At 37.5% G+C, this 15,048-nt stretch overlaps 1 protein-coding gene and 1 long non-coding RNA gene across 2 annotated transcripts; one reads left to right on the top strand and one right to left on the bottom strand.

The window, feature by feature from the left end:
- The first annotated feature begins 909 nt into the window (after positions 1–909).
- On the top strand, positions 910–7,759 carry LOC117597640 (uncharacterized). The gene is made up of 2 exons (XR_004578393.2): positions 910–5,189; positions 6,818–7,759. It is a non-coding gene; the product is annotated as an uncharacterized LOC117597640 (long non-coding RNA).
- A 3,625-nt stretch (positions 7,760–11,384) lies between these two features.
- smim19 (small integral membrane protein 19) lies at positions 11,385–14,642 on the bottom strand. Its single transcript, XM_026940585.3, has 3 exons — positions 14,388–14,642; positions 13,069–13,193; positions 11,385–12,969 (listed from the first exon to the last, which is right to left on the bottom strand). The coding sequence occupies exons 1-3, from the start codon at positions 14,516–14,518 to the stop codon at positions 12,902–12,904; spliced, it is 324 nt and encodes a 107-aa protein (XP_026796386.1). The 5' UTR covers positions 14,519–14,642; the 3' UTR covers positions 11,385–12,901.
- Positions 14,643–15,048: the final 406 nt, after the last annotated feature.

A 15,048-nucleotide genomic window follows, 5' to 3' on the forward strand; every position in this document is an offset into this window, starting at 1 on the left:
ACTCTAAAGTGGGTCACATTTTTGCACTGTGGACCTCGCTAAAATTTTGATTCTTCTTACAGCTCTACAAACGTTGCATGATCATTAACACTATACTGTAGGTGTTAGTGTGTCTATAGGTCAGGTATAACTTCTGACAGCTACTTTTGAACCATTTGTTTTATTGTCTTTTGAAACCCAGAGACTGTGGTCACCTACATGATAACAGAAAAACTGTTTTTTTTTCCTCAAGTGAGAACTCTTATACATCTTGTAACATGCTTTTTATAGTCCTAGACATGTGAAAATTGAGTGAAAAACATGGTTTCGTTCCACCAGACAGAGGCGTGTGCATGTGTGTGTGAGCCAGGCAGCAGTCAGACGGAGCATCTGAGCCAGAGTTTAAGAGCTTTGTAATTATGGTGAACCACACTCACTACTCAAGCTCTTTATTTCTAGAGCTCCATCAGCACTGCCCTGTTTTACACAACCGGGGGAATTTTCACTGAATTCCATCGCCATTCTCCCCAAACTTTCAGCTTTCGTGTTGCTGGATTCCAACCGTGTCCACAAACTGAGATGAAAATAGAGCGCGTGCCCACATGTGTATGTTGGGTGAAGTTCAAAATAATTTGCTTTTTTATTACCAGACAAAACTACAGCCAGATTGTCGCAGAAATTCCTGCTATGCATTTATGCTAGACATATTCACAGCTAATGGCCAGGAAACATGGGGCTGGATAAAATACCAGATGAATTATCGACAGTAACATAGTCTCAACATCCTGCTGAATTAAATTATAGCTCTTACAGTGCAGAGAACATAAAAAGAAGAAAACTGAAGAAATTTAATGATCAGACATGTAAAAGTTTTTCGGTAGGTCCATTTTTTTCTGAGCAAAGGTCAGAGCAAAGCTGGCAACAGTGAAGCCTGTGAGTATCAGCAGGTTTGTGAGCTCAGTAAATTAGCTGAAAGCCAAGCATGCAGTCCAACAAGTAATGATTCTGTAAAACAGGAAAGATTTCTGAAGACTGAACATTAAACATGACCTGAAATACTTTTTCCAGTCAGATTCAAGTCATATTTGTTTGTGGTTTGTGGACATTAGTGCACATCGCTGCTCGACGTCAACAAGAACAACATCCGGAGCAAGATGAAGATTTTGCCATGGATTACATTTTATGAGAGGTGGCCTGCATTTTTTTGCTATACACTCAGATCTGGGCGTGACTGGACCCGGAAGCACGTCTCTTTCCAAAAGAACTAATTTAGGGGTTTTACAGCAATGGGGGTAAATACTTATGAAATCACAATTTTTACGATTTTGGTTGTAAATAAATTTGCAAACTATATTGTTTTTCTATTCTGTTCTGTGTAGATTCATGACATACTCTCACCACCCACTTTATTAGGAACACCCGTACACCTGCTCATTCATGATATTATCCAATCAGCCAATCATGTAGACACAGTGTAATGTATCAAATCATTCTGATACAGGACAAGAGCTTCAGTTAATGTTCACATCAAACATCAGAATGGGGAATAAATCTCAGTGACTTTCACAGTCACCTGTTTCTTTTCCGAGCTTCAACTGTCCATACCCTGTGCCCACTGTAGCCTCCTGTTCTTCTCCTGTAGATTCCTGGTCTTGGCTGACAGCAGTGGAACCTAATGTGGTGGTCTGCTGTTGTAGCCCATCCCCCTCAAGGTTTGATGTGTGGTGCATTTTGAGATGCTTTTCTGCTTACCACAGTTGTAAAGAGTGCTTATTTAAGTTACCACCCTGACCCAGTCTGGCCATTTCCCTCTGACCACTCTCATCAACAAGGCTTTTCCGCTTGCAGGACTCCCGTTCACTGGAATTTTTTTTTTTTTGCACCATTTTGTGTAAGTGTGAAAATTCCTGGTGATCAGCAGTTTCTGAAATATTCAAACCAGCTTGTCTGACACCAACAACCATGCCATGGTTAAAATCACTGAGATCTCTTTTTTCCCCATTCTGATGTTCAAAAACATCAATGTGTGAACATTAACTGAAGAGCTTGGACTTGATCTGTTCCTAATAAAGTGGATGGTGCACATATAATCCCAATTAAGTCCATTTCATTTCCAGGTTGTAACACTATGGAAAATGTGGACACGTTTAAAGGGGAGAATACTTATACAAGGCACTGTATATGGGTACATGGCTTTTTTGATTATTAACTGAAGTCTGTTCATCTGTTTTGTCAGAGATATGTGTTTGGTCCTGCGCATATCTCTATTACTATAGCAAACACTATGGATATGTGAGCCAATATGATGACAGTCTGAACAAACATCACATTGGCTCACTATAATTTGCAATAAGAACAGCTTTAAAATCTGTTTTCTAAGTTTCTCTACTGTGTGAACAATGTCTTAGAGGCACAGTGAAGGAGAATGAGCAGTGTGTGAGGGAGATACAGTATATAGTCTATAATTGTTTGTTAGGGAGAGCTGGCTGGACACTGGAGCTAACTAGTGCTGGCAGTGCTCATCAATGAAGTCTGGCTGTCAGAGTGGCTCTAAATCAATCAGCAGATCAGCCTCGAAAAGTGCAGCAGCAATCCTTCTGGCTCTGTCCTCATGCTCAACCCTGACGAGCAAAAAAGCAGAAAGAAAGCAGATTTTTCCTCTCACCACTGACGAGAAGAGGAAGTGGACCGATTTCAGGTGCTTCAGAAACTGGCAAATGTGTGACACAAATGAGGTGGGTGTAAAAACAATAAAAGATATCCGGTGAAATGTGGTTAGAAAGGCTGGAATGGGTGCCTGGTGCCTTAGATGTGGTTCTTTAGTAAGCTAACGTCCATGTGAACCAGTCACACGTAACTTCCAGCAGCTGGTTACGATCACATGTGGAACGTGTTAGATCTCATTTACTTCTGCTCGGTTCCAGGTGCAATCCAACAAATTTTATATCATTAATAAAGCTCCTGCATTCATATGAGTATGATTGATCATCATCAGATCAGAAGAGCTATAAAGAAATTAATCTGCCCCTATATCAGTTTCGCATGGACACATGGTTAACGTATGATGATGGAACCAACAGCCATGGCGGAAGCAGACTTCAGCTTTTTGCCGAAACCCTGGCAGCTGCAGTGCTGCTCTAGTGCCAGCTGTTAGTCACATCTGTTTCACCTGATAAGGCCCCCGGGGAACACCAGACAGCTTTATATGTACGCCTACCACTTTAAGGTTTAATAGATTATTCTTTAAACGGTATTGAGGAAGGAAACGAGCTTCTCTTACGGCTACAGCTGCTGCCAGGCCAAGTGTTCTCAGAAACACTCAAGGCGGGGAAGGTAAGCAAAAGAGCCACTAGTGACAAACAGGCAGGAGGCAGCCTGTCTGTGTCAATAGCAGACAGGCACCTGATGAAGCCGTGAGAATGGCACCGAGGAGCCAGACTAACACCAACTGGCCAGTTTACCTGACTGACACTGTCAGGTGAACAGTCTAGAGACAGGCGATAATCAAAGCCTGGCACACTGACACGGAGAAGCTGAAACTTTTTCAATACATGGCCCAACATACTAGAATTTGCCAGATGTAGATGAAAAAATAATGATATAAATACACTAACCGGCCATTTTATTAGGAATACCTGTACGTCTACACGTTCATGCAATTATACAATCAGGCAACTATGTGGCAGTGGCACAATTCAATTATCATACATATACAGGTCAATACAGGTCAAGAGCTTCAGTTAATATTCACATCAAATATCAGAATGGTGAATAAGGTTATCTCAGTGACTTTTGCCATGGCATGGTTGGTGGTTCAGAAAATGCTGATCTCCTTACACACGACAGTCTCTACATAACAAAAAACATCCAGTCAGCAGCAGTCAATAAATTCAGACATACTGTTTAACTGTATATATATATATATATATATATATATATATATATATATATATATATATATATGTGGGGATATATATATAATATATATAAAATGGAAATATTTCACATTTTTACCTAATAATACACATCCATCACTGACCTCTGTAATAGACACTGACATTTAATGAAAGCCTGTATAGAATTTTTATATCTTTGATATTAGACTTTTTTAACAATCCTTCATCTAATATGTTAACAAACCCATACGGTAATTTTGCTTTAAATATGGAAATATAAACACCTTTACTCTTATAAACTCTTAAAGCGTAAAATCTTACGCTTTCACAAAAGAAAGACATCTACCTCAAACCACACAGTGGTTTTAGTTACTGATAGAACCAAGGAACTTGAGAAAACATTAGCTAAGGCTAACTAAAAACAGCTTCATTCCTAGTCTCTCAAATGTAAGCTGGCATGATAATAACTACACTAGCTCTATGATAATAGCTAGCTGTCACAATTCAAAATGCCTGGATAAATACAAAGTGTGCATAGCAACCGACAGATTACAGTGATGTGTAGGTCCCATTCTCATTGTCGCATCTGTTAAACTGTAGATTTGTTAGGAAATGAAACTCCTTGAAGCAGTCTGATGTGAAAAATTCATCTTATGACTTATGAAATATATAGAGAAATGTAGCAATGTTGTAGCAACAAAAATCCAGATACTTTAAAAAAAACATTTATGCTTCTCAGTAAGAGCATGATCATATCTTTTTGAATCAAAATCTGTTATTAAGTTAACCTGCTGGATTTTATAGCGTTGAACTCCGGCGTGGCAAAAGCGGCTGGTGCTCAACCCAAATAAACTGTGCTGGGTTTGTTCTTCTTGTGTCTGTTTTTATGATGGGGATCAATATTGACAGAGGTGTACTGTTGGCCAACCATGATCATTGCCTTTCATTTCTCCTCACTTTTTTGTTTGAGAGAGGATGAATAGAGTCGGGCTGGCTCCACTCAGTGGGGGAAGGAGGTCATGTGAGGCCCAAATCTGGGCCAGAGATGAAGGTCGGCCTGTGTTTGCTGTTCAGGTCTGGCCTTGGCGGCGGCTGGCACTCAGGCCTTTCCCTGGCCTGTTCTCTGCCAGTGACCGGAGCAGACCTGATGTAGGAGCCCCTGAGGGCCTCTAGCCAGGGCAGAGCTAAACACAGCGGCCATGACGGATGGCTCTGGGCTCGGACAGGAACTGTGGAGCTCAGGTGTGAAGACAAGATGACCTTAAGGGAGTCAACAAGTCTGAACCAGAGACACTCATGGACTTGTATTGAGAGGTGTGTCGTAACATGCTGCATTTACTCCATTCCAGTAACTTTTTATTGAATTCTACTTGTAAGAGTAGATTAAGGACAGGTTCCTCTCAAGCTTATTTGAGTAAACTTGTAAGGACAAAAGTGTACTGTTACATTTGACTGTGTTCTTCCTGTTTTTAATTATTTAATTAATTAGTATTCTGTTCCTACACTTTATTTGCCTGTCACACCTCAAGTCAGCATGACTTATGTTAAGAAATTAGCTAGTGACCAGTTTTGATAATTACCATCAGCCCCTCAAACTGTCCATGATGAAAGGATAAAAGGTAGCAAAAGGGTAAAAGCTTGTACACTTGAAATTACGACTTGAAGGGAACTTCATGTTGAGAACTTTCCTGCCGAAATTCAAAACAAAACCTGAAAACCTGATACAGACAAATCATTGAGCAAACCAGTGATTTAGCAGAATCAAGGTATCCTTGCCTATGTACTGAAAAAGTATTTTATTGTCAAAAGTAGTAGTTATTTAAAACACAGCCTAGTTTGTGTCCCCAGAAACATGGAATATTCAGCTTACAAGGACACATCAAACAGAAAAATTGTATTTTATGTCTTTAGTTATATCTATGTTATTATATGGTATATATAGTTATAGCTGTGGTAATATTAGCCATGTTATCTAACTAGCAATGAAGAACACCATGCATAATGTTAACGTTCTGTAAGTGAGGGATGTAGCGTTTGTTTAATGTATTGCATACTATATGTTAAGATGTAAGGACAACACAAACACGACGGGGTGTGCGGTTATAGACAAATAACCAACTATGGGGTGGTTACTATTACCATCCTGAAGTTGATTACATTTCTATTAATTAAGATAAGATAATCTTTATTGATCCCACAGTGGGGAAATTCATTACATTAGTATACACGTTAGTTCCTGTTATCACTTACATTATAGCAGCTATAAACAGTCACTTCTTCATCCACCTCTCATTTTTGAAGTAAATAAGATGAAAAAAACCACAACTTTGCTGACACTGTAGACTCCTTCCATAAGTGTGAAATAGACATAGAAAACTTCAACATATCAAGGAGTGTACACTTTTCTTTGTTAAATAACATTTTTAAAAAAAATCTTGTTACTATTAGATTATCGTCCACCATACAAGTCCCTGAGAAACGATGGCATACTAGAACGAGTGCATAAATGTAAACTTGTGATTTGAATTATATCCAGAACAACTTTCAGAGCTGCTGTTATAGAAAAATAATTAACACATTCTGACAAATCAGATTTGACAATTCAACAGTGCTGTGGTTAACAGATTTATTTCCTTTTTGTCTCCATCACTGCTTCATTCTAATTTTTTTTTCATAATTTTTTTTATATATGAGAGCTTTTGGCTACTCAACCATTCTTTGCTTGTAACACCTCAGACAGCAAAATGACGTTCATATGGACAGAACATTTCACATGACTCAGAGCACTGATTCAAGCTCTGTTGTGAAAGAATTACGAAGAATTACTGAGATCAGTGCAATGAACTCTTCAAAACCTCTTCCTGCTAAAGTTAAAGAGAAGAAAGAGAAGTTTATTGTGCATAGTGACAACAAATGAGCCTGCTGTTCTTTATTGGTTTTAGGCTTACAGGGATGAAGGACGAGAAACGAGGCGCAGCAGCAGTGCAAGCTTCACACACCTCCACTGGCTCTCGTTTGATCCGTCTGTGCTGCCTGAGCAAAGGAACTGTGGAAGAGAACACACGAGCACCAGGCGTGTCTGCTTCCACTGCTCCCAGATTAGAGTTTCATCTTCTAAATGTCTTATTATTCACTGTGCTGTCTCGCTCCCCTTCTCTAATTAGCACCTGTTCTTTTTTACTCACAACCGATGCCATGTTCCACCTGTGACAAAAAGAAAAGAGAGGGAGAGGACGGAGGGATGGAGATGAGAAGGGACTCAGAACGCCAGAGCGGAGGGGAGGATGAAGGCAATTGTCACATCTGATCTGCAGCAAGATCCAGAGACATGCAATGTGGAAGCACACACTCGCTGTGGTGTGTAGGCCTTTGAAAGAAGAAAGTGCTGTAGAGAACTGAGAGAAACGGGAAAGAGATGAAGTGAAAGATGCACATTTTTCACAAGAAGATGGCTGTTTGATTGTGACCCACATTTGTCCCTGTGAATTAATACAAACGAGCAGCACAGAGTTGTCTCAATGCATGTTTCATTTGTTTAAGGCCGTCGCCTGCATGTGTAACGGCTTTGCAAGTTTGACATGGCGTCTTATAAAACACGCTACATTTACAAATGCAGGAAGAAACTGCAACAGCATGAGCAAAAGTCACAATAAATATGCAAGCTGATAAATCGTATGTCAAAATATATATACATCAACGTAAAGCATTCATTTCAGCCTACATGTGCAGAAATGCTATTTAGGAATACAAATAATAATGCAGTAAATAATACAGCATAAAAGTAAAAACAATCACAACAGTTGTTGCAGAGTTGTTGTCAATTCCAGATTTAATGGCACCCTCCATGACTGTGAGCAAAAAATAAATATGCCATATAATATTAATATGCTTTGTAGTTTGAGTGAGTGATATATGGAGTGGAAAAAAATGGGGTCACTATAGTTTTAGGTAACCACTATATTTTTTCTGCAAAAAATTTCCACCATGTTTTTAACTGTCCAGACATTTGAAACTTTTCTTATTGCCGTCAGTGGCATTTTTAAATGTTTATGTATTACAGTATGTATCAGTAGGGGTGTCAGTAATTTTGCCACATATGTTTTTTGAGTGATATACTATTCTTTTAAAAGTTTTAGAGGAAACTTAAATAGAGGAAACTTAACTTTCCCAGTTGTTTAAGTGATAAAGTTCAATCTTTACATTTAATATTTATTTTATACAATTATTTTTGCCCATTCTCTTAAAAGGTGTCAGTATTTCTGGAGTAGAAAGTAATTATTCATGGACAATTGCAAAATCACCAAATTATTTATTTAAATGTTTACTATTTATGTATTTACAGTTTAAAAATCTACAGCAGTAACTGATGCTTTCAACTGGTTATTTAGAGGGTTAATAGTAGAACCACAGAAACTGGGTGGAAGCAAAAGTGTAACTGATCTTAAAAGCACAAACGCAATTCAAAAACACCAACACAAACCCTCAAATATGCACCACCAGCACCTCTTTGTATTTAATCAGTTCACAAAGGCCAATGCAAATTTTTACTCAGATACGAACCTGAGACAACTAGTTGTTTAACTATCTTAACAATATTGGTTCAATTAGTATAGTTTTCTATACATTATGTATTATTATACCACAGCGCTGTTGAATTCTCGATTCAGGTTGGTCAGAAAGTGTTGATTAGTTTTCTATAACAGCAGCTCTTACAGTAGTGCAGCTGCAAGGCAAATCACGGGTTTATATTAATTTATTCATTCAAAAGATTTCTTTAGTAACAGCTTGCACAGGGACTTGTATGGCAGACACTGCTTATAGATTGCTTATAAAAGGAGTCTCCAGTGTCAGTGCTTTGTAACAGTCAGCGGTAAAGCTGTAACTTTAACTCTTCAAGATTTTGCGTTTACAGCTTCACAGTAAAATGACAAGTTGTCTCCAAGAGAGACAATAAAAGAGAGAGTGGTGAGGAAATAAATTTTGTGGATGTTCCACAACATTATGTAACTATCATAACAAATGTAACTACAAATGGATAAACAGTACAACGTGTCATTCTTTAATAAATAATCATTATTAGTGTAGGCAAATTGCTGAAGTATAAGAGGAATAAAACTTTTTAGGAATGCTTTTATCGGAAAATAAAAAAATTTCCGCATCACACTACCCCGTTGTTGGTTATTTTTCTATAATGGCACAAACCCAATTGTTTCATTCCTTTCCTTCTGCTGCTGTCAATAATAAGAACGGAAGAATGTCTCTGTATGGATATAATGTAACAAATATGTGTTAGATTTTCATAACAGATGCCCATGGACTCAGACATCTGAATCCTAATCCACTTATTCATTATAAGGATTTAGCAGATAGCCTTAAAAGCACATTGTAATGCTGTGTAGCTGCACTCTTCCAATAAAGCAGCAGTGTTTCAGCATTCACTGTCATGTTAAGTCAGAGTGTGTGGATGCGCTTGTGTTTTCGCAGTCTGCTGGAGGAGATCCAGGCTGTGTGGTCAGGACATGTTTACGTCTGTCTGGATCTGCAGCTCCCAGAAGAGCTGAACAGAGCACAGAGCAGGCCAGCGGGGCGGGCGGAGCAGGCAGGGTGGCACCGCCGCCGTAAACACAAAACCACCACTGACAGACGTGTTGAAATCAGCTGGCCCTGGCCCCCCTCCTGTTTATTTTAGTTAGAGAGCCTTTCGAAACGGACAGGGAAGATGTTTGTTGATGTCTGTGCCATATCGACACTTACTGTTCCCTCAAATAATATGTACAAGAGCAGAGTCTTTATTTGACAGGTGAAAAAAACAGATAGAGGAAGAATAAAAAGGAACAAGTGACGTTTGTTGGTGTAAAAAGTGACGTTTGTTGGTGTCGGCAACATGTGACGTGTGTGGACACCCAAATATTCTCTTATATAATAACAAGAAGAGAGCAGGCTTTTATTTGATAAATGATGAAGAAAGAAAGAAAGAAAGAAAGAAGAGATAGCGAACAATGAAATTATATTTCCAACACCCTGGGCTCTGGATGAAAATAAGCACAGAATATAAAACCTCTATGGAGACCTGAGCTCAAGGGATTGTGGGAAATAAGGGTTCAGCCTGACAGATTCCATTTCTCTTACTGTAGTGAATTGTCATGGGATGAAATATCAAAAGCATGAACGAAAGAATGAGGAAAAAGAAACATGGGCCAGAATTAAAAAAAAAAAAAGCAGACACCTCACAATATGAAACATTATCTCACATGGGGATTTTTGTTTGAATTATGCTATATATCTTTTTTTCTACACAGATCTCTGATTTTGCTATATGTGCAGCAACCTACGACAGTAAAAGATGACTTAAACACACTGAAATTCTTACTCCTTTTCACCTCTAACACACTTTTCTCTCTCCTTTATTATAGGTTCCCTTCTGCTAATCCATGATGCCTGATGCCTAATCATTCAAGCTGGAGAAGTTGATGTACAAATATGTACAATTTAAAACTGAGATTATATTTCCCCAATTTTTGGCTCAGATTTTGTCTCAGATTTATCACTTATGAGTCATTTTGATACACACATTTGCTTTAAGTGCAAATATTCAGTTTTAGATATTCAAATCTCAGATAACATGAAAAACATATCATACGTTTTACCAGATTATACTTACATTTAATGTCATGGAACTTGAAACACGTTAGTTCCTCTTATCTCTCATGTTGTAGCAGCTAGAAACAGTCGTTCCTTCACTTTCTCTTTCTCGAAGTTAATAAGCAAAGAAGAATTCAGCTTGTCATGTTACCTAGAAACTAAAAAGCGTCCTAAAGAAAAGTCTCTGTCCTGAAGACGTTCCGTGTGCCAAAAAATTGTTTACCTCTGAGTGTTATAAAGCACTGACACTGCAGACTCCTTCCAAAAATGTGTAATAAATTACAGAAAGCACCACATCAACTATTACACTACCATTTTAAATCAGTTTATGTAGAACGGCCACCATACAAGTCCCTGTAAAGGGGTTTTCACTATAGAAATGTTAACGCATTAATATAAACCTTGCAGCCAGAACTACTATCAGAGGCGCTGTTATGGAAAATTAATCAGCACAGATCTTCTGACAATCAGAATCAAGAATTCAGCAACGCTGTAGTATAAACGGCATTTCACCTCATTTCATTTTACTGAGCATATCAAGCTGTAAGCAGATACTGTGATATAACAGAACATAATATTGGGTTGTATATGTATAAAAACCTGAACATTTCAGGTTCAGGTTCCGGGCTTAATGAATTAATCGCAGACGTCAGTAACTGAAATGGTTGTTGCAGTTGGTGTTCAGGGGTAAAGAGAAAGAAAAGGAAACAGATGTGACTCAGTGATTCACTGGTAGGTCCTCAAAATCCCCATCTATCCCAGCTTCCAGACCAACATGACTCAGCTTGTGAATGCAGAAGGAAGTCTAGGAAGTATCATTTACTCCAGGAAATAGTTACTTAAAAATGATGACATTCAAACAGGCTATTCAGGTTTTTTTTAATTACTTTATTTATACTTTGCTTTTTGCTATAATTTTTCTCCTTCTTTTTAGAGGGGCGTGTCTCTCTTAATATGTTTTTATTTTAACAAAATTCAGCTTAACCACGTGAACTACCCATGCTGTTCTTTGGGAAAAGGTAGAACTAAAAAGCAATAAGAGTTCTATAATTTAAAATGTGCTACAAATCAAAGATCCCCATACTGACTCCAGGAAATGGAAAAAAGACTTAAACGAGGTGTGGTGTAAAGAAATTCTAACTGAAAATGATTCATCACAGGGACCAGAATAATAAGAATAATAATAGAATTACATATAATACAAGATCTCCCAAAAGTCTTTATACATGGGGCACTATGTTTGCCAGAACCACGTCGGTTGTGCCTTCATCAGTGGATGTTCATGGACTTCTCAGTTGGTCTGCAACATTTCCAGTCTTTTTGAATTTGTTAATAAGTTTGGCAACAGTGTCGTGTGTGACGTGCTTGCCATGTTTCCTGTTAAATTCCATCACAACCTTGTGACATCACAACCTTGTGAATGATTTCAATATGTTCTTCTTTTGTCAAATGCTTCTTAAAAGGCTATTTGAAAAAAATACAATATAAATTAAAGTATGAAAAATTTTGGAAGACATTTTGCTAAAAGTGTTAATTTCCCCTGTGTATGGAGACTTTTGGGACACCCTGTATATACCACAGAAGAAAAAAAAACTTGCTGTTACCAAAAACGGCCACCAGAGGGCGACATAAGTCAGCCGCTGTTTTTCAAAAATGCAAAACGTGACACTAAATCTGAGTGATAATTTTTTTTAAATAATAATAATAATAATAATAATAATAATAAAAACACCTGTAAACCTTGTTAGTATGGGGGAGTGCAAAGAATTTAAGTATTTCTGAAACATGGCTGAGCTACATCCAAAACCGTACACCACCATACAATAGCATTCCACCATGGAAACCTATTAAACAAAACATATAAAGACAAAACATATAACCTACATAATAGAGATATATATGTACATTTTTAAAAGATAACTGTAGAAGAATGACTGCATTTCTAATCATTAGAATTTATCCAACTGTAGAAACAGGAAAAAAAATCTTGCTAGTCCATGAACCTGCAATACTAAAAAACAACCACTAGGTGGCAGCAACTGCTCATAATTCAATTGTGGCACTCATCCAAGGTACTTTTCTTATTCTTTATCACTCATTTTGCCATTTTTAAATAATTTCGCAACTAAAAAGAGAACATTCAAGTAAAATATTAATATCTTCCCTCAGTGAGCAGTTTAGCAGGGAGCTGTGTCTGTCTCTGTGTGTGTGTGTGTGTGTGTGTGTGTGTGTGTGTTCTTCCTCATGTTCAGACTTCAGGATGACTAAAGAAATGAAAAAAGGTGCAGCTGAAATATTGCACACCTAAACATCACTGCATCAGCACACAGCTTCTTCACATTCGTGTACTCATTTGATCTTCACACAGAGCTGTCAGGTCTCCTTCACTCCATCGCCAGCTGCACACACTCCGTCGCCTGGCCCTGCTGGTGCTGCTGCTCAAACTTTCTGGCTACAAGGATAAACAAGAGAAAGAGGTTTTTGTGAAAGAGTTGATGTGAATTCGTCGTGTACATTCGCATGCAGTGTATCAGGGTAGTGTCTGACTCACAGAGAGAATACATCTCCAGCTGCTGCCTGAGCCGCACTTTCTGCAGGCTGTCGTAGAAATTCGGCTCCGGAGCGGATCCCACCGTGGGAGGCATCGTAAAGATGCGCATGATCTTCCTCTTATTCCTGTGGGAATAAGTGAATGAAGGATTTTTGTTATTTACGAAACAATTACATGTACACACAATTAAAACAAAAAAAATATGGGAAAAAAATAAGTTGGTGAAATGCATTAACATATTGTTCATATGTTAAGTATCATGCTTAAGGGCCGTGTTCTGTGTGCAAATTAAACTGAATCCAAAAAACAGAAAAATACATGAGGGGAGGTTTATGATTCAAGATAAAACTGAGAAGTGCATGCCACTGCAGATTATTGTAATTACAGCAGAGTTTCCCAAAGGTTCATGAAGCATAGCCAGGAGGAACATGATTTTTTTTTTAGTTACAGTAATTTAAATGTTAACCCGCTATTATCAGAGTTATTAAATTTATTACTGAGTTCATAGTAACTTGAATCGAACAGGTTTATTCCAAACCTCAATAACTCAAGTAACAATAAAATAAGTATTGTATAAATAATGCTGCTTGGATCCAGTGTTCTGTTGGTGGAAAGGTTAATTTATTTTACAATTAAAGGGGTTACAAAATCACTGGCTTATAGTATAGTACATTTTATAGAATTCCTATATTTTATACAATTTATCCAAACTATGAATAACAGTGAAGCATGGTGGTGGTTGCATCATGTTGTGTGTTACGCTTGGTCTCTTGGTTGTTTCTCTGATTGCCTCGTCTAGGTAAATATCCTCTGGATTTAATAGTGATCTGCAAGATATATTTTATAAGTAATCCCTTACTAATTTCTCCAAAACTTTGTTCTGGATATGTTTTGATAGTTTTTTGGTCTTCATGATGCTGTTTATTCACTCTACTCATTATGTAATTTCTGATGGCAACAGTTTGCATCAGAACTAACTAAAATGATTCACAGTTATGCAACCACAAATTTTACATTTTCTATTTGTAAATAATTTTGCAGACACTGTTGATTTTCCCCCAGCTTTAATATGATGAACTATTTTGTGCATATTCATGACGTTAAGTCAATTTCAGTTCCAGGTTGTAAAACAACAACAACAAAAATAAATAAATAAATAAATAAAAATTAAAAAAACAAGTTCAACGGAGTGAATATTTATGCAAGGCGCTATATTTCACGCGCTATAAAAACAAACCAAAAAATAAAAATAAAATAAATAACCATATATTCATGTATATGTATTAATAGTGACTGTAGGTTAAATAAAATGGTCTTACTTTCTGGCGTACATCAGCAGTGCAAAACTGACCAAAATAACCAGCAGGTAAACATTAGTCGCTTCGTTCCACGCTTCATGCACGGAATAATCCAGAGATTCCTCATTAGCCATCACTCCAAATCCACCCATTACACGCCAAAACACCGCGCTTAATCAGTGGGATTAAAAAGAAAACATACACTGAAAACTCACTATTTAGCAACACAAAACCTGGATTCACTTCCGTGATGCGACCGCAGCAGAAACATAAACTTCCGGGTTGCTCACTTCCGCCTCAAAACTAAAGTCTGACTGTTGTTGTTGTTGTTTAATTTGGTCCAGAGATTTTCTTTGATTCCTCAATGATTCATTTGCAAATCTACATTCAAAATGGACAGTGTTGATTCAATCGATATCAAATTTAGATTTTTTTTTTTATTAATTTGTAATTCATTATCATAGTCAAACAGTGCGGCCAAATTTTAACCCTTTAAAGATGTAAAAAAAAATATTGCTGCATAATATTTTAAAAAGCGAATAATGTTAGTGCAATGTAATATGTATTTCTATGTGTGTTTGTACTTTTTGTTTGTTTGTTTGTTTTTGGCCTGATTAGGACATTTTTTTTAATATGATAGTATGACCTGCTATTAAACATGTAGTACGCAAAAACAATATTA

Source organism: Pangasianodon hypophthalmus, chromosome 7, assembly GCF_027358585.1.
Source record: "Pangasianodon hypophthalmus isolate fPanHyp1 chromosome 7, fPanHyp1.pri, whole genome shotgun sequence".
Lineage (NCBI taxonomy): Eukaryota > Metazoa > Chordata > Actinopteri > Siluriformes > Pangasiidae > Pangasianodon > Pangasianodon hypophthalmus.